General features: G+C 39.7%; 1 protein-coding gene across 3 annotated transcripts in view; it reads left to right on the top strand.

The window, feature by feature from the left end:
* The first annotated feature begins 1323 nt into the window (after window positions 1-1323).
* The window catches only part of CFAP97 (cilia and flagella associated protein 97), a 39995-nt gene continuing 20205 nt past the window's right edge, over window positions 1324-21113 (top strand). Inside the window, exons 1-2 of one of the 3 annotated variants that reach the window (XM_042934307.1) lie at window positions 1324-1509; window positions 9630-10666. In XM_042934307.1, the coding sequence (XP_042790241.1) occupies window positions 9646-10666 (1021 nt within the window). In that variant the 5' untranslated portion in view covers window positions 1324-1509; window positions 9630-9645. Of the gene's footprint in view, window positions 1510-1544; window positions 1641-9629; window positions 10667-21113 lie in introns of those variants that run through there. The other 2 variants (XM_042934305.1, XM_042934306.1) reach the window with 2 other exon arrangements.

The raw sequence follows: 21113 nt of genomic DNA, 5'->3' as shown, positions 1-21113 counted from the left end.
AGCTTGAACCCAAGAACCGTAAGATCATGACCTGAGCTGAAGTCGGATGCTTAACTAACTGAGCCACCCAGGATCCCCTAAATTGACAGTTTTACTGAGATAAAACTGACATATAACAGCATGTAAATTTAGGGTGACAACATGATATATATGTTATGAAATGAATACCACGGTAAGTCCAGTTAACAACAATCACTTCACAGTTTTTTTCTCTTGTGGTAAGTTTTAAGATCTGCTGTCTTAACTTTCAAATATACAACACAGTATTGTTAACTATAGTCACAGTACTATACATTACAATCTTGCTTCTATGGCCACCCCTCCTATTAATGACTTGGAATCTTCTTGACTCTCATTTTTAAGAATCCATGATTACACTTGGAGCGCCTGGGTGGCTCAGTCGGTTAAGGGACCTACTCCAGCTCAGGTCATGATCTCACGGTCTGTGGGTTCGAGCCCCACATCGGGCTCTGTGCTGACAGCTCAGAACCTGGAGCCTGTTTCTGATTCTGTGTCTTCCTCTCTCTCTGCCCCTCCCCTGCTCAGGCTCTGTCTCTCTCTGTCTCTCAAAAATAATTAAGTGTAAAAAAAAAAAACCAAAAAACAAAAAACATCTGATTGCACTGAACCCTCCTAGATAATCGAAGTTAATTTTCCCATCTCAAGATCCTTAGTCACATAGCCCAAGTCCCTTTTCCCACGTTAAACAGCATATTCACAGGTTCTGGGGATTAGGAGGTGGACATATTTGGAGCACCATTATTCTACCACACCTAATACACAACTGTGAGTTCAAAATCGAAAAATTATGGCATTCAACATATTCCACATTTTTCTCTTAATTTAACTACCCACCTCATTTACCAATAGTCAGAAGACTTTATAATGTGTCACCAGCTCTTGAATCACACAACTAGTTCTCTGATCTGAACTTTACTGATCTAAATAATCGTAAAGCCACAGCCGCCCTCATTTTCACTACTGTTGTTTCGGGGAGGAGGTACAAGATCATTAAAGCCACTTTCCCAATTAAATTGGCCACCCTAACAACTAGGTCCACCCGCATTGCTGTTAACAGCGGGGGCAACAGCAGTTAGCACCTTGCCCGGTGCACCGGGCAACTAAGGGCCTAAAAGGTAAGCTTCTTCCCGTGTCCCTTCCCACCCGAGAGTCGCGGGCCCTGCCTCCCAGTCCCGGCCACCCACCGCACGGCGCGTCGAGCCTCTCTAGGCCGCCGGCGAACCCCCCGCGCTCTATGACGCCCGCCGCGAGGAGCGGAGAGGAACCACCAGAAGCCGCGCCGCTCGCCGGGCCCCCGCCCAGTTCCCGCGTGGCTCGCAGCGCTCCCTCGGCGCCCTCCTTTCCCTTTCCGCTGTCTCCGCTTCCGGAAGCTCGAGCCTGGCTGCTGGGAGCCGCGAGCGGAGATTGCGTGCGCGCGCTAGCGTGTGCGCGCGAGCCTGCAACGCCTCGGGCGGCGCGCCAGGCGGCCGCAGCGGCCCCGACACCCAGGTAAGCGGCGCGCGAGCAACCCTTCCTGCCCCGCCGCCCCGCCGCCCCGCCCGCGACGCGCCCGCCACCCTTCCCCTCCGGGATCCGTTTCCCCTCTACGGAGCCCAGGCTGCGGCGAGCACTCAGAGTCGGTATGAGGAAGCCAGCGTGGGAAGTTAGGAAGGCCGGCCGGCCGGGACCCCCCCCAGCCCTTGGCTCCGCCAGCCCTACGGCCCGGCCGGCCTCTCGGGTGGCGGGTGTAACCACAACAAAGACGTCCGAGCCTGCGGTCCGCGGGTCCGTGGGGCCGCTCGCAGCCCCAGTCGGCCCCTGGGAGCCGCCGGGCCTGCCCTCGGGACGCTTTCGCGGATGGAGTGGGGACCGGGGTCGGCCGGAGTTAAGAAGTGGTTGTAACCAGGAGCTGGGTTCAGGCCACCGCCGCCCACCTCCGCGGCCTTGACTCTGAACCCTGGCGCCTGACGGGGTGTCAGTTTTCTGCTGCTGCCTGGGGCCGTGGGGGTGGGGGAAGGGGGTGGTCCGGAGGAGGTGGTAAACTGACCCTCTCGAGTTCTTGGAAAAGGGATGTTTATTTCGGGCCGAGATTTTCGTGTACCCCACGGGTTACCTTCTTTGGACCGTATTATATACATAATTATAGAAACAGTGTAATGTCACAGTAACAAAATGACAGTTTAAAAAATGCCAGATTATTTGTGTGTTTTTCTGATGTATCTTGAGCGTTAGTATTTCTGGTTCTGTAAGAGCTAGACAAATGGTGAGTGTCCAAGGGACGCCCAGTCAGCTTTGACACATGCCGGTTTTCGTTGAGCCCCAGAAGAGTTACTAAATGATCTGTCATTTAATTTTTACCCTTTCCCAGTATGTGGTGAAGAGAATCTTTACAGTGTCATTAAATGCATATTTTTATGTAAATGGAATCTCATTAACTTGGAAATAAATGTTATCAGAAGGATTACTTGGTGGATGGGATCCTGGATAGTTTTTCTCTAAATTACGTTTAAACCCCTGGAGTGTTAAATCCTAACGATAACCTTGTCTGTTGGATGTTATGCCTGAAAAGTCTCCCAGGGTTTATGCGCCACCTCCCACGAACTGTGACCACTTAGGAAGTTGGGTCCTTACAACTGTTGAGGACGACATGAACCATGTAAATACAAATAAGGGGATAGTTAATTCTGGTGTGGGGGGTGCGGTGGGGATTGGTGGGGGACGATTGGGGGAAACTATCAAGGAAACTAGCTCAGGGAGAAGCATTGATTTTTCTGCTTACATAGCTAGCAAAGAGACTAGGGTTGGGTCTTCAGGCTCCTGACTCCAGACTCCCTCATCGGGTAAACATTCTTTGAATGTCTAATATTTGTCAGATCCCACTTTAGGCACTGGGGATATAAAGATGAGCAAGATGCCAGGAATTCCCAGTTTGGTAAGGAGATAAGGCGGGAAACTTAGCTATGAAAAATAGGGATTTCAAAGAAGTTCCTAATCATTTGGCTTACAGATTGATGTTGGGATTTAGACCTAGTTCATAAAATGTTAAAGTTGGGAAAATCCTATCTAATGCATGAATTCCTTTTGTAGCAGCCCAGCAAGTGGACATGTAGTTTTTACTCCAACATTGTCTAGTGACTTCCGGCTCATAATCTTAGAAAGTAGCCCATTCCATTTGAGCAGTTCTTATGTTAATTTCAGAACAGCTTCCTTATACATTATACATCTGTTGATGCAAGTTCTACCTCTGGAACTACCAATAACAGTTGTAAAATCTTTTTTCATATCACAGTTTTTTGAGTATCTGAATACCTGCTTTCTCTTAGCCATTTCTTTTACTAGCCTATGAATGCCTTGTTCTGTAAAGCACTGATCATGACTTAAATTCTAGACTCTTCCCCGTAGCACCCAGAACTAAGTGCTTCATTCAAGAAGTACTTTGACAAGCAGAATATAATTCAAGTTGTCTTAGACTGTATATGACTATCCCGATATGATTTAAGAGTATTTTGGTCTTTTGGTTCCTAAGTCATGCTTTTGCCGCTTGGTAAGCTCCGCGTCTTTTTTCAAAGAACCTTCTTTTAAGCTGGGGTCCTCCGTGCACCTTCCCTCCTTACCTTCCCTCATTCTGTGCCTGTGCTATTAATTGTGTTATTATTTGGCTGTTTCAGAGTATTCCTCCCCATTGGGGTTTTTAGCTTATTAATATTCCTCTGCTTATTTGAGTATAGCATAATCAGTAAGACGGCTGACTGTCTGGCCAGGCTGCCTGGATCCAAATCCTGACTCTACTGCTTTCTGGCCACGTGGTCTTGAATATGTCAGTTAACCTGTCTGAGCTGCAGTTTCTTCATCTCGAACCTCAAAGTTGTTACCAGTATTAAATGGTTGATCAGTGAAAAAGTGCTTAGAAAGTGCTTAGTATATAACCTATATGAATGTTAGCTTCTTTTCCATTTATCCAGAACCTTCTGAATCTTTATTTTCAACCGTCCATCTCAGTTTTTTTTTTTTTAATTCACAAATTTGATAAAGCTTGACATCACAAGAAGCATACAGAAACAAACTAATAACTTGAAATTGGTCAGGCCGTTTAAATTTGCTAGGCCTTAGTTCTAGCGTAAGGGGGTACAGTCTTTTCCTTTCAGGACTGTTGGGGATCTCTGAGGATACAGGAAGGGTATTAGTTCTAACTTGCATTATTTTGCCATGTACCATCTTGAGGAACTTCACGTAGGTCTCACTCAAGGTTATCAGGAATCACAAGATTTAACTTGAAATGCCAAATACACAAAGAGGAGGCTTGCTGGAAACATTTCAAGTTTAGTGTCTTCCAGAATTGTCACTCTCCTTGCCAGAAATAACTTTGGAATTCACTACTGTATTTGGAAAGGGGGTTTGGTCACAAGCTCATATTGGATTCTAAGGAGTCACAAGTTAATTCAAAGTTCTGAATTCTTGTTACCTAGGTTAACACTTTTAATTTACCTAAGGCTACTAGTTTATTTCATTTGTGGTGCCAGTGAGATTTGTTCCAATTTACTTTGTTAGAGGAAAACTGCTACATGGCAGATCAGCAAAATGCATGGCAGTCACTGGCATGTGTATCTTTTTTTTTTTTTTTTTAATGTTTATTTATTTTCGAGACAGAGAGAGACAGAGTGCAAGTGGGTGAGGGGCAGAGAGAGAGGGAGACACAGAATCTGAAACAGGCTCCAGGCTCTGAGCGGTCAGCACAGAGCCCGACGCGGGGCTCGAACCCACAGACTGTGAGATCATGACCTGAGCCGAAGTCGGACGCTCAACCGACTGAGCCACCCAGGCGCCCCTGTGTATCTTATTTTAACTGTACAGACCATCCTCTCCTACAGAGAGCTCCTAAACCATTGCTAAACAGGTTCCATTTTCCTTTCAAAATCCCAATGATGAGAAGAAAATCTTGTTACCTTACCCAGTTTACCATCATGTAAATCAGATATCACAGCCATGTATCTTAAAGGTTAAAAAACAAAAACAGATCTTAGTTCCTTTGGAAGGACCATACTTGGAAGCAGAATAGAACAGTGGTTAATAACAGGATCCTTAAACTATGCCTGCTTTGGAATCCTGGCTGTGCCGCTCACTAGTTGTGTGACTCCGGGCAAGTTCTTGCTCTGCTTCATTTTTCTCATTGGTAAATAGAAGTAATAAAACTTCTTAAGCTTAGATACATTTTAGCTGTTAGTTGTACTAGAATAATAGCACTAATACAAATGGGACTTAGTTATGTTAATTTTGTGTGTTTCCTGAAAAATGTAAACAAATTTTTCTGAGGATGGAAGGTGAAATGATTTGGATGATTTGTTTTTGAAAGATTTTTTTTTTAATTTTTTTTTTTAACGTTTATTTATTTTTGAGACAGAGAGAGACAGAGCATGAACAGGGGAGGGGCAGAGAGAGAGGGAGACACAGAATCTGAAACAGGCTCCAGGCTCTCAGCCGTCAGCACAGAGCCCGACGCGGGGCCCGAACTCACGGACCGCGAGATGATGACCTGAGCCGAAGTCGGACGCTCAACCGACCGAGCCACCCAGGCGCATCTGAAAGATTTTTTTTTAATGTTTATTTATTTTGAAAGAGAGAGAGAGAGGAAGGGAGGGCAGGGGGATGGGAGGAGAGGGAGAGAGAGAGAGAATCCCAAGCAGGCTCTGCACTGTCAGCGTGGAGCCCCATGCCTGGCTCATACTCGAGAACTGGGAAATGATGACCTGAGCCGAAATCAAGAGTCGGATGCCCCTGAAAGATTTGTTTTTTAAACTGACTAGGAAAATTTATGCTCTGGGCTATTCCATGAAACCATTTGTTTTGAAAATTTGAAGAAACCTACAAAAATTTTTTTTGTTGTTGTTTTAATCACAAAGGTATTTGTACCCATGTGACAAAGTGCGAAAGAAAAAAAAAACAATAATAACCCCTTTTTATTCCATCCCTTGACATTTTGGATGAAAGAGTTGATTACCTTACAAAAGAGGGTAATGTTTTTTGGAAATTTAGTGACAATGTTTATAAGAGCTACTTACTCACCATTCAGTGACTATTTTAATTGGTCGTTTTTCTTTCTGAACTCAGGTGGGCAGAATTGGATTGACAATGATCAATCATACTATTTTTTCCTTTAAGTTTTTCTTAGTTAAGTAGGCTCTGGGGTGCCTGGGTGGCTCCTTTAAGTGTCTGACTCTTGATTTCTGCTCAGGTCATGATCTCATGGTTCTTGAGTTTGAGGCCCGCGTCAGGTTCTGTGTTGACAGTGCAGAGCCTGCTTCAGATTCTGTCTCCCTCTTCCTCTGCCCCTTCCTTGCTTGCACTCTCTCTCAAATATAAATAAATAAACATAAAAAAAAAAGTAGGCCCTAGGCCCAATTGAGGGGCTCATACTCACAACCCTGAAATCGAGAGTCACATGTTCTGCCAACTGAGCCAAGCCAGGTGCCCCCAGTCATACTCCTTAGGTATGTGATGACCCACGATCACCAGCCTCTGCCAGGTTCTTTATCCTCACCCCACCCCCCCAACCGTCTGCGTCCCTTCACGGCTTACAGTTGTTTAACGTATGTCCTTCCAGTCCGTGCTATGTAACTTTGTGCCTGTGAGGAATTTAGTTTCAAGTTTTACATAATTGTATTGTTGTTCATTTAATTTTGCTCTTTTAGTAAACTTTATTTTTATAGATCTCAGCTCACCCTTTTTGACTGACGTATAGTATATCACGTACAACATTTCGTTTATCCATTTTCCTCTTATTAGACATTGAGTTTTTCCCTAACTCATTTCTGTTACAAACAGTAGGGCTGTGGTGAACATCCTTGTTTGTACATGGACCCAGAAACACAATTGGAAAGTGGTAGAACCAAGTTTGAGCCTGAGTGTGTCTGACTCAGTTCCTTCTTTTTCGTTGTGCAGACTCGCAGTCATCACTTATTTGCTTAATTTATTGCAAGGACACTATTATAATAACAGTAATGGAAATATAAAAAATGCAGTGGGATTGTTGGTTTTTCTTCTAACAGGTCGACTTAATTTTGCCCTTTTTCCCCCTGGTTTTTATTTAAGTGTGTAAATTATATTATTAACCCAGTATGGCTAACAGTTTTGTAGTGTTCATTTTTCATGCTGATATAATAATATCATATATCTCTGATATAATATAAGCAGAGATCCACAACCTCCATAATCCACAGTCATTTGGTAAATATTTTAGGCTTTGTGGACTATATGGTCGCTGTCACAGCTACTCAGCTCTGCAGCTGTAGTGTGTAAAAACTTTATTTACAAAAACAAATGGCAGGCCAGATTTGGCTCATGCACAGTAGCTGGCTGACTCCTGATATAATAATAATTTTGATGGAATCATAATACTCCTCTATTCAAGTCTTTTCAGTATTACTGAAATAATATGAGAATTCCATTCCTTCTTTTTAGTATTATATTCTTAGGATAAATTTCTGAAATGCAAGTACTGATTCAGAAGGCTTATGGCTTTCTTACAGCTCTGAAAATTAATTGCCAAAATCCTTTAAAAGAGATGTTTCGATTTTTATAAATTAAGAGAGTAAAAAAAGAGTAGACTTTAATTCCATAATGGATAAATATGACATCTAAAATCTTATTAAATATCTTTTGAGGACTTGTGGAGGAGGCTTCCTTCTGCTGATTTGAGTTTTAAAACTTAAGAGGGCATTGATCTGTGCTATGAGAAATAATATTTTTTCTTTTTTTAGTAAATAATATTTCTTATATTTAATATTTAGGTATAAGTTACCTAATTTTTCTTAAATTTTTAAGATCTACTTACACATCTCAATTTAAATCAATTTAATTCTAATAATATGTTAGAATTTTAAAACTTATTTGTACTTTGATTAATCTGACTTAGCTTAAATTTCCCTGAACATTGTATGCCATTTGCAAGCTTGCAGCACAATTCAATTTTAGTATATTTAATTTTCTTATGTACCTTGAACACCTGACCAGGGATACTGACATATCTAATAGAGGAAGTCCTAGTAAGCACTTAGACTTTTTTTTTTTTTTAATGTTTTTATTTTATTTTGAGAGCGAGAGAGACAGACAGTGTGTGGGTGGGGGAGAGGGAGACACAGAATACAAAGCAGGCTCCAGGCTCCCAGCCATTAGCACAGAGCCCAATGGGGGGCTCAAACCCACGAACCATGAGATCATGACCTGAGCTGCAGTTGGACGCTTAACCAACTGAGCCACTCAGGCACCCCAGCACTTAGACATTTTTATTAACCTAATTATAAGTCTAACCTTACTAATTTAATCAGATTCCCTAAGTGTTTAAAAGTTGTGAATAGTTAAATTTTTTAATATGCCTTATATTCTTCAAAACCTTAAAGGCAAAAAAATTTACCCAATGATAAAATGTACTACCATATATACCTCTAATCTATCATATTAACCTATTGCATTAGTATTAATGTAAGTTTGGTTGATTTTTAAATCATATTTGTACTTGATTTTATAGGTTGCAGTATCACTTCAACAATTAAAGGCTCCAGAGAATCATGATTGCTTTAGAATATAGATTATATAATCTTTTATTGTTTGATTTTACATAATAGAATTAATCATAATTTGAATATACTGAGCACAAAATTGGATTGTTGGCTATATGTTATTAGTTTATATATGCCTTTCCTTTAATGCAGCTCATATTATTTGCTCTTTTGAATGTCATTATGGACTAATAGTTATCACAGAAGGACTTTTTCATTTTTATGTGTATTTTGGGGGGCACCTGGGTGGCTCAGTCAGTTAAGCGTCTGACTTCAGCTCAGGACATGATCTCAGAGTTTGTGGGTTTGAACCCCACGTCGGGCTCTGTGCTGACAGCTCAGAGCCTGGAGCCTGCTTCAAGTTCTGTGTCTCCCTCTCTCTGCCTCCCCTGCTCATGCTCTGTCCCTCTCTCAAAAATAAATAAACATTAAAGAAAAATTTTAAGTGTATTTTGTGTGTTTTGTTTTTCAGTGTTAAATTGTCCAACCTGAACAGAGGAGGCCCCTTTAAACTGGAGCCTTTCTTGTATTACCATTGTATCAGGCATATTTGAATATTGTGCCTTCTGGTAACAGTAAGATATTCTAGGGCCTTGTTTTTCTTTACCTCCAGAAATAGAATCAGCTACCTTCCAAGTCATTATGATTTTTTGATTGTTGTTTTGTTTTTGTTTTTGTTTTTAGTGTAGAATGGTGTTAGAGGTCAAATTCTGAATTCAAGCTGGCTTAGCTAAATTAGGAAGTTTTAATATCATCCTTTCTTAGTCTAAGTTAATTGTACTTCTAGAAGGCAGATTTTCCTTAGGGTTCACCTAGGTATATGTCTGTGATATGCTTGCCTTGATGACTCGTGAACTGAATTATTAGACTTACTTATTTTTCAAATCATTGGTACAATGTGTTATTACTCCTCTAGCCCCATTATCATTTCACTGAGTTAATATTTTTGGGTGTTTTTGTCATGTTTCTTTATAATCAAACTTCTCAGTTTGAGATATACAAATACTGTAAAAAAAAATGAAAAGTATTAAGAAATTATTCTTTAGTCTGATGGTAACACTGGCATCTTTTTTTCAGATATATTTTTGCCATCATGGATCGGTTTGGAGATGTATCAGAAGGTGAAGTGGACCATTCTTTCTTTGACAGTGACTTTGAAGAAGAAAAGAAATGTGAAAGTAACTCAGTTTTTGACAAGCAAAATGACCCTAAAAAGAGAATAGACGAAGATACAGAAAATGTAAACTTGAAATTTGGAATACAAAGAAAGGAAAATGAAATAAAAAAGAAAATTCTTCCAGAAGAACACCCCGTAGAAAATGATAATATGCGAACCAGAAATTCTTTATCATTGTCCACTTCAAGATCAAAAAAATTGTGGGATGCTACAACAGGGCATAAAATACACTTACCCACTCCAAGTAGAATTCCCAAAATTGTGAAAGAAGGTGACGATGATTATTATACAGATGGAGAGGAGAGCAGTGATGATGGGAAAATGCAGCATGTCAGGTCCAAGTCAGCTAAACCACCTAATAACCTTAAAAAAAACATAAGTAAAAAGTATTCCAAAAGTAATTCTTCTTCCTCCTCTTCCTCTTTGTCTTCCTCATCTTCAAGTTCAGGTACAGATTGTTCAGATGCAGGGTCTGATAACTGTATTTCTGATTCATCTCCATCATTAAAGAAACGTCTGTCTGGTGTAACCCACTTGTCACCAAAACAGAAATATAAATCAGGAGTAAAATCAACAGGAACATGGCCTTCAAGTACTAAACCAAAAGTCAATGACTACACTGAGGAATCTGAAGATACTGTGACAGATGTCACTCCTCTCTCAACTCCAGACATCAGCCCTATTCAGTCTTTTGAACTGGGAGCATCAAATGATCAAAAAGTAAAAGTTAAAAGGCAAGAAAACGTGAGTCAAGAAGTATATGGAAATGTTGAGGATTTAAAAAATAATTCAAAATGTTTGAAATCAACCAAAAAGGGGAAAGAAAAAACTGGGCCTGATCTCACTCCAGAATCTTCAGTGTTAGATTCCAACGTAGACCACAGATATAAACAAAAAGTCTTACATGACACAATGGACCTCAATCATCTTTTGAAAGGTAAGTTTCTTTTCGTTTTAAAAGCTGTATATATTGAACTTACATATTAAACTTCATGGTATATTGAGCTTAAATATCAATTGCTATGAATTTGCATTGATTTTTCTAAATATATTTTATTGTTGGATAATTGATATTATAATAACTTTTCCAATTACTCTATTTTACCGTAAAAATATCTGGAATATCATTTATACTATTGAAAAGCTAATTAACTAAGAGTAGAAACTACTTCACCCTAAATTTTGTTTCAGTGTCTTACAAAATCATAAAACCTAGAGGGAACAGCTAGATAAGATAAGTGGGGGAGGCGGAGCCAGATGTTTTTCACATTTGAGAGGGATGTGGGCATAAGATACATTTCACTTTCTTCTTTAAGAAAGACAACAGCGCTGAAGTTAAAATATCCTAACCTGTTGTCTTCATGTCAGAGAAAGTGGTGAGAATGCTGGCAAATGAAAGAACTCAGAATAAACTGTAGGGAACTATTCAGATTTTAAGTTAAATATTAAAGAGCATTATTTGAAGATAGTTACCAAGTTGATGAAACAACATAATTCAAGTTTCAGTTCCTTTAAGATTGAAATTTTTTTTGAAGTATAATTGACATAGAGTATTCTATTAGTTTCAGGTGTATATCATAATGATTCGATACTTTTATACATTATGAAATGATCCCCATGATAAGTCTAGTTACAATCTGTTACCATACAAAGTTATCATAACTTTTTTTTTTTTTAATTTTTTTAGCGCTTATTTATTTTTGAGACAGAGAGAGACAAAGCATGAACGGGGGAGGGTCAGAGAGAGGGAGACACAGAATCTGAAACAGGCTCCAGGCTCTGAGCTGTCAGCACAGAGCCCGACACGGGGCTCGAACTCACAGACCACGAGATCATGACCTGGGCTGAAGTCGGCCGCTTAACCGACTGAGCCACCCAGGCGCCCCGAAAGTTATTATAACTTTATTGGCTATATTCCTTATACTGTTCATTACATTCTCATGACTTAATTTATTTTTATAACTGGAAGTTTGTACCTCTTAATCCCCTTAGCTTATTTCATCCTTCCCTCCCCCCAAGCCTTCTTCTCCTCTGGTAAGCAACAGTTTGTTTTCCTGTATCTAAGAGTTTTGTTTGGTTTGTTCATTTGTTTTGTTTTTTTAGATTCCACATACAAGTGAAAGACAAATATGGTATTTGTCTGACTTATTTCACTCAGCATCATACCCTCTAGGTCCATGTTGCCACAAATGGCAAGATCTCTTTCTTTTCTATGGCTGAGTAATATTCCATTGTATATATATATATATATATATACCACATCTTCTTGATCCATCCATCTGTCAGTGGACACTTAGATTGCTTCCATATCTTGGCTGTGGTGAGCAATGCTGCAGTGAGCATAGGGGTGCATATTATCTCTTGAAATTGTTTTCATTTTCTTTGGATAAATACCCAAAAGTGGATTGCTCGATCATATGGCAGTTCTGGTTTCTTTTATTAAAAAAAAATTTTTTTTTTAATGTTTACTCATTTTTGAGAGACAGAGCGTGAGTGGGGGAGGGGCAGAGAGAGGGGGAGACACAGAATCCAAAGCAGGCTCCAGGCCTGGAGCTGTCAGCACAGAGCCCGATGTGGGGCTCAAACTCACGAACTGTGAGATCATGACCTGAGCTGAAGTCAGACGCTCAACCAACTGAGCCACCCAGGCGCCCCTGGCATTTCCGTTTTTAATCTTTTGAGGAACTTCTGTCCTGTTTTCTGTAGTGGCTGCACCAGTTTACATTCCCAACAGTGTAAGAGGGTTCCCTTTTCTCTACATCCTCACCAGCACTTGTTGTTTCTTGTGTTGTTGATTTTAGCCATTGTGACAGGTGATATCTCATTGTGGTTTTGATTTGCATTTCCCTAATGATTAGTTATGTTGAGCATCTTTGTATGTACCTATTGACCATCTGTATGTCATCTTGGAAAAATATATATTCAGGTCTTGTGCCCTTTTTTGTTGTTAATTTTTTAATTAAAGTATAATTAGTATACAGTGTTATTAGTTTCAGGTGTACAGCGTAATGATTCAACAAGTCTATACACTACTCAGTGCTCATAATAAATGTGCTCATAATCCCCTTTATCTTTTTCACTCAGCCCCCCCACCTCCCCTCTGGCACCTACCGTTCTCTGTATTTAAGAGTCTATTTGTCTCTTTTTTTCTTTGTTTTGTTTCTAAAATTGCATATATGAGTGAAATCATAGTATTTGTTTTTCTCTGACTTATTTCATTTAGTATTATCATCTCTAGGTCTCCATGTTGTTGTAAATGGCAAGATTCCATTCTTTTTGATGACTGAATAATATCCCACTGTGTGTGTATTTATATGTATACATATATACACACATATACACCACATCTTTATCCATCTATGGATGGACTCTTGGGTTGCTTCCATATCTTGGCTACTGTAAGTAATATTTCAGTAAACATAAGGGTGCATATGTTTCCAAATTAACGGTGTGTTTTCTTTGGATAGATATCTAGTAGTGGAATTACTGGATCATATGGTATTTCTATTTTTAATTTTTTGAGGAACCTCTCACACTGTTTTCCACAGTGGCTGCACCAGTTTGCATCCCCACCAACAGTGCTTGTCTTGTTTATTTTACCCACTCTGACAAATAGGAAGTAGTATTTCCTTGTGGCCTATTCAGGTCCTCTACCCATTTTTTAATCAAGGCTTTTTTTTTTTTTTTTTTTTTTTTTTAATAGTTTTTGAGAGTGTAAATTCTTCATGTATTTTGGATATTAACTCCTTATCAGATGTATGATTCGAATATCTTCTCCCATTCAGTAGGTTGCCTTTTCATTTTGTTGATGGTTTTCTTCACTGCGCAAAAGCTTCTTAGTTTGATGTAATCCTACTTTAGCTTTTATTACCCTTGCCTGAGGAGACTGAGCCAAAAAAATATTGCAGACTGATGTCACAGAGCTTACTTCCTATGTTTTCTTCTAGGAGTTACATTCTACAGGTCTTACATTCAAATCTTTAATCCATTTTGAGTTTATTTTTGTATATGGTAGAAGATAGTCTAATTTCTTTATTTTACATATAGCTGTCCAGTTTTTCTAACACCATTTATTGAAGAGACTGTCTTTTCCCCATTGTATGATCTCACCGTCTTTGTCATAGATTGACTATGTGTGTGTGTTCTTATTTCTGGGCTCTCTGTTCTATTCCCTTCATCTACGTGTCTGTTTCTGTGCCAGTCCATACTCTTTTGAGTACTGTAGCTTTGTAGTAGAGTTCGAAATCAGGAAGTGTAATACCTCCAGCTTTTTTATTCTTTTTCATTATTGGCGTGGCTATATGGGGTCTTTTGTTTTTCCATACAAATTTTAGGATGCTTTGTTCTAGCTCTGTGAAAAATGCCATTGGCATTTTGATGGGGATTGTACTGAATCTATAAATTGTTTTGGGTAGTATGGACATTTTAAGAATATTAATCTTCTAAGCCATGAGCATGATATATTCTTTCATAAGCTGTAAATACTTTTTAATTAGTAAAAATCTTTAGTGCTGTATTTCCACATCAATTTATTATTACTTTTTGGATATGTCAATTTGTTGTTATTATTTGGTGTGAAAGAAACTATATTTTAGGTAAAGTAAAAGCAAGTTGAAACGTTATCTTTACACTAGTTAACATAACTGTGAAATAGTAGGTTTCCAGGTTAGATTTTAGGTCAGTTGAAGACAACATTTTTATTTATTTATTTTTTAATTTTTAAAAAAATGTTCATTTATTTTTGAGAGAGAGAGTACATGCAGGGGAGGGGCAGAGATGAAAGGGAGACACAGAATCCAAAGCAGGCTCCAGGCTCTGAGCTGTCATTATAGAGCCCGACGCAGGGCTCGAACTCACGAGCTGTGAGATCATAACCAGAGCCAAAGTTGGACGCTGAACTGACTGAACCACCCAGGCTCCCCAAAGACAACATTTTTAAGTTGTAAGTAGTATTTTCCATCTTTGTTTGAAATGTCAGTTGAAAGAATAAATCTTTAGCTACATAATTCACATGGGATGGTAATGTAAGAGCATAAACAAATCCCTTATGTAGTCAAATTATTCTCACAGTCAGATGGATAAAGTATTTTGGACATTTGAACATCTCCTTTTTTGTAGGTTTTCTTTTTTCTTTGTTCTGATTGTACCTATTGATTGTTTAGTATGTCTGAAAAATCAGACTCTTGGCTTTGCCCATCACCATCTATGTTTTAGGCCTCCACTCACTGTTCTGATAAATGCTCCTTCAGTCTCTTAAAACTTTCAGGATTGAGGAGGTTTTTTTTATTCTTGCCCCTTGTGTCTTCCCCTAACAGCGAGAGTGATCTTTTAAAAATAAAATCAGTCTTACCAGTTTCCTTCTTAATTCTTCAGTGGGCTTACTCTTAACATTAAAAGTAAAATCCAGGGCACCTGGGTGACTTAGTCAGGTGAACATCTGACTTGATTTCGGTTCAGATAAGATCCCAGTGTCCTGGGATGGAGCCCCGTGTCCAGCTCTGCACAGAGTCTGAAGTCCACTTAAGATTATTTCTGTCCCTCTGCCCCTCTCTCCTCACTCTCACGTGTGCTCTCTCTCTCTCTCTCTAAAACAAGTAAAAGTAAAATCCAAATTCTTTACAGTAGCCTAACAGACTCAGTATTAGTGATTCTTACCCTACGTGGTATATTAGTGTCATACTGATGCCTAGGCTCTGCTACAGGAATTATGACGCAGTTAGTCTCGTATCCTTTAAAGTTGATGAAAACCATTAGTCTATGTCAAATGGATATCCTGCAACTCTTTTTTAAAAAAATTTTTTTAAAATATGTATTTATTTTTGAGAGAGAGAGAGGGAGAGAGAGACAGAGCGTGAGCAGGGACGGGGCAGAGAGAGAGGGAGACAGAATCTGAAGCAGGCTCCAGGCTCTGAGCTGTCACCACAGAGCCTGACGCGGGGCTCGAACTCACAAACCGTGAGATCATGACCTGAGCTGAAGTCGGAGGCTTAACCGACTGAGCCACCCAGGCACCCCCCCTTCTTTTTTTTTTTAAATCTCTTACTACCTTGCTCCAGTCACAATGCTTCCTTACCATTCTCAGGATACTTTGTATTTATGGGGCATTTCCACTTGCTGTTGCCTTTTTTCTTTGCATAGGGTGCTTCTGTCTGTTGCTCAAGTCTTAGTTTATATATCACCCACTCAGAGATACTTTTTCTGAATGTTCTGTCTTGAGTAGCTTCACATCTCTATTTCACATCTCTGGCTCTCTGTCACAAAGCCTGTTTCCTTCCATCAGAATACTTACCAGACCCTGGAATTAGTGTAGTTTGCTTACTTATTTCTGCCACTAGAATATAAGCAACATGAGGGCAGGATCTTGCTCATTGCTAGAATCTCCAAATTCAGCAGGTATTGGCACAAAAGAGACACTATTTGTCAATGAAGGAACTGAGGAACCCAGCTACAGTGTTTGGAACTGTACTTCATATGTTTCACTGAAATTTAATTTTTTTAACAATTACCTATTCTTAGATTTGCCATCTGAAATACACAGAATACATGTGTGCTTCCTTCAAAGTTATAATTGTTAATATATCTGATTAATTTTCTTTTTTAGGGAAAATCTCTATTTCTTTATCAAGCATCCACTGTAACAATTAAAAAAAAATTTTTTTTTAACGTTTATTTATTTTTGAGACAGAGAGAGACAGAGCATGAACGGGGGAGGGGCAGAGAGAGAGGGAGACACAGAATGGGAAGCAGGCTCCAGGCTCTGAGCCATCAGCCCAGAGACCGACATGGGGCTCAAACTCACGGACGGCGAGATCGTGACCTGAGCTGAAGTCAGACGCTCAACCGACAGAGCCACCCAGGCGGCCCACACTGTAACAATTTTTAATTTAAAAAAAATTTTTATGGCCACTTTCCAGTCTATAAGATCACTTGTATGATTCAAGTCGAGGACTGTACCTACAACTCTTCCAGATTTCCAGCACCAACCCCGGTGCTCTAGCACAACAGTTGACAAACTTCTGGGCCTTAAGACCAAAAGCATTTACACTCTTTTCTTTTGTTTTTAAAAAAGCATCTACACTCTTATTAAAAATTATTGAGGACCCCAAAGGACCTTTTGTTTACGTGGATTATATCTATAAATGTTTACCATATTAGAAGTTATATGAGGAATTTAAACAATATTTATTAATTCATCTAAGAATAATGGTAATAAACCAATAATGGTAATAAACCAATAATGGTAATAAGTAACATACTTCATGAAACATATTTCCAAAAAAAAAAAAAGAGTAATTTTTGCTAATCTCTAATGCCTGGCAATAGAAGATACCTGGATTCTCATATTGACTTCTGCATACAACTGTTGTGATACGTTATTTTGGCTGAAGTATGTGAAGAAAATCTGGTCTCACACAGATATGTTTGGAAAACGGAGGAGTATTTTAATAGCCTGTTCAATTAATTTTAGATATTCTTTGACACCATACCAAGATTCCACATTAGTTGCATTGTGAAATTTGAAACTAATTAATTCATAGTCTTTACATTATAATTTACTTGCCGATCGTACATCTTGAACGTGTCTTTAATTTTTTTTTTAGCATTTATTTATTTTTGAGAAACAGAGTGAGACAAAGCATGAGTGGGGGAGGGGCAGAGAGAGAAGAAGACACAGAATCCGAAGCAGTCTCCAGGCTCTGAGCAAGCGGTCAGCACAGAGCCTGATGCGGGGCTCGAACCCACGAACTGTGAGATCATGACCTGAGCTGAAGTCGGACGCTCAACCGACTGAGCCACCCAGGAGCCCCTTGAATGTGTCTTTTAACCTTGCATCGTTTTGTAATAGGATGTATAGGTTGTTGAGAAAATATTCACTGAGCTTACAAATGACATATTTCAGAATACATTATATAAAATTATAGTTGTTAATATTCCCACCAATCTCATCAGAAGGTTTTTGAGACGCTTTCAAACTTGTTTACCAAAATTCTAACTTTTACTAAAACACTCATTTTATTATCACCAAAAAATAGTCTCAATTGTTTTCCTTGAAGTTGACACCATTGTTTTTATTTACTTGTTTGTTTTTAAGATTTTATTTTTTAAGTAATCTCTACAGTAATCCCCAACATGGGGCTCAAACAGCTCTGAGGTCGAGTTACCACTCTACTGACTACTCAGCCAGCCAAGCACTCCAACAGAATTGTTTATAACAATTTGTAATTTATAACAATTGTTTATAACAATTTGTAATGCAGGGGCACCTGGGTGGCTCGGTCAGTTAAGCTTAAGCGTGACTTCCTGTGACTTTGGCTCAGGTCATGAACTCGCGCTGACTGCTCAGAGACTGGAGCCTGCTTTGGATTCTGTGTGTCCCTCTCTCTCTCTCTCTGCCCCTCCCCTGCTCGTTCTCTCTCTCTCTCTCTCTCTCTCAAAAATAAAGATTAAAAAAAAATTTAAATAACATTTGTAACACAAAAATTGGGAAGTGGTTGAAATTAAATTATAAAAATTTATGTGATGAGATAATACAGACTGCTCACTAATGCTTTGTATTAATAACATGCATCTTAATATATTTGCTTTTTTTTTTTCTGTGTCTAATTTCTAATGCTGCACTGTTCTTAATTTCTAATGTGATTTATGTGTTTTAAAGTAGCAGACCAGGGACGCCTGGGTGGCTCAGTCGATTAAGCATCCAACTTTGGCTCAGGTCATGATCTGTGGTCTGAGAGTTCGAGCTCTGCATCAGGCTATGTGCTGACAGCTCAGAGCCTGGACCCTGCTTCAGATTCTGTGTTTCCCTCTCTCTCTGCCCCTCCCCCACTCGTTCTCTCTCTCCCTCTCCCTCTCTTTCAAAACTAAACATTAACAAATTTTTTTTTTTAACGTTTATTTATTTTTAAGACAGAGACAGAGCTTGAACAGGGGAGGGTCGGAGTGAGGGAGACACAGAATCTGAAACAGGCTCCAGGCTCTGAGATGTCAGCACAGAGCCCGACGCAGGGCTCGAACTCACGGACCGTGAGATCATGACCTGAGCAGAAGTCAGCCGCTTAACCGACTGAGCCACCCAGGCGCCCCAGCAAATTTTTTAATAAAATTTTTTAAATGTAGCAGACTAACATTTGGCATATAAAGTATCTCATAAAATTTTCTTAAAATTAGGTTTGAAAAAAGTGACATATATTGAAAAGAAATAATGTTACAGAAAATTAATGAAAATGTATAATATGACTTGCAGGTTTTATCGTGTGTGTGTTTTTTTTAATACTGTTTGATTAAGTTATAATTTGCATTTTAAGGGCCCACTGTTGCATTTTTTTTTTTTTTACATTTATTTATTTTTGAGAGACAGAGAGAGACAGAGCTTGAGCAGGGGAGGGGCAGAGAGCAAGGGAGACACAGAATCTGAATCAGGCTCCAGGCTCTGAGCTGTCAGCACAGAGCCGATGTGGGGCTCGAACCCACGAACCATAAGATCAAGACCTGAGCTGAAGTCGGACGTTTAACCGACTGAGCCACCCAGGCGCCCCTGCATTTTTTATTTTTATGAGTACTTTTTGATTCCACAAATTACAAGCACCACTCTATCCTAGGAATTGGCGGGGTGGGGGACACATCCAATAAAAAGCTTCTTTTAGGAAGAAAGCCCATGACTCTTCTAGAATTGTCAGATTTTGAAAAAGCCATCTAAAAAAGCCATCATCTCAGTGAATCACTGAGCTTTTTTTTCAGGACTATTGATGATTAACTGTTTGTATTAGGATGATTTTAGAAACGGTATTTCTCACGTAACAAGAATTCCAGAAATAGATCATGCTTGAGGGTTGACCAGTACAGTGGCTCAAAAATGTCCTCAGGGACCCAGGTTCTACCACTGTGTTCATCCAGCTGTGTGGTGTTGGTTTCATTCTAAGGCTAGTAGGAAATGTCTGCAGAATTTTTAGTATTCATATCCAGACATGATGATGTCCAGGCAAAGGGAAACTGTTTATTCCTCTGGCTTTCTCAGAATGGAGGAAACTTTAAAGAAGCACTCTCAACTGACTCACGTCTCACTGCCCAGAATTGGGTAACACTCCTATTCCTAAAACATTCATTGGCAAGAGGAAGGGGATTATTGTGGGCTGGTCACTCACCCTAGAATTAGGGGTGGGAGTCAGGAGAACAGAAGGAATCTTCCCCTTAAGGACAGGGCTTCATGGGAAAGGGATAGGTAGGTGTCTTTAAAAGGGAAGTGGGGTGGGAAGACTGGTTAAGAAGAAATGAAGAGGAGGGGCATCTGGGTGGTTAAGTGTCCAACTGACTCTTGATTTCCGCTCAGGTCAGGATCTCACAGTTGGGTTCCTAAGATCTAGGCCTGTGTGCACTGACAGCACAGAGCTGGCTTGGGATTCTCTCTGCCCCTCTCCCCCACTCAGTCACGTGTGCATGCTCGCTCACGCATGCACAGGCTCTCTTTCTCTCTCTCTCTCTCTCAAAATAAATAAATACGTTTTTTAAAAAAAAAAAGGAGGAGGAAAGTAGAAATGTATGCTAATTGGGCATCTACAAGGCCAAGGTTTCTTAAGCTTTAATATGCATACAAGTCCTTGGAGAGCCTCTTAAAATGCAGATTCTGGTTCATTAAATCTAGAGTAAAACCCAAGGAACTACATTTCTAGTCAGCTTGGTGGTGATACCTTGGCTGGTGGAGATACCGGTCTCCAAGGACCCTAGTATTGAGATTCAAGACACAAAAAACTATTTGGTTTCACTGAAGAAACATACAGGTATCTCTCACTATTCCTGTCTAATTCTTTTTGGAAACTTAATTGGATATAGAAAGCCTAAACATTTTTCCCTCCCCAAATCCCTAAAAAGTTTGTCCTCCAAATATAATTGAAGCACTGAAGTACTGTTTAAACACAGAAACTGAGCTAAATGTAGGAGGAAAATTTATTCATACTGCTGCACGGTAGGGAACCCTGATCTGAGTGACCTGGTTATAAGTAGTGCTCAGAGCTTTTAAAGGTACAGGAACAAAGGTGGCATTTTGCCACTTGGTACATCTGTTACTGGAGCCCTTAATCCACAAGGGTTCCTTTATTAGCAGTAAAATACTTTACTTATTTCTTTTTAATTTTTTTTAAGTTTATTTATTTTGAGAGAGAGAGAGCGTGCGAGCAGGGGAGGGGCAGAGCAAGAGGGAGACAGAGAATCCCAAGCAGGCTCCACACTGTCAGCACAGAGCCTGATGCCAGGCTTGAACTCATGAATTGTGAGATCATGACCTGAGCCAAAATCAAGAGTCGGACACTTAACCGACTGAGCCACCCAGGCACTCCTTTAACAGTAAAAGATTTGAAACACTAATCATGGCCAACAGTCTATTGCAAAAA

The sequence above is a fragment of the Panthera leo genome, chromosome B1, assembly GCF_018350215.1.
Source record: "Panthera leo isolate Ple1 chromosome B1, P.leo_Ple1_pat1.1, whole genome shotgun sequence".
Taxonomy (NCBI): Eukaryota; Metazoa; Chordata; class Mammalia; order Carnivora; family Felidae; genus Panthera; species Panthera leo.
This window is presented reverse-complemented; position numbering and strand designations above follow the sequence as displayed.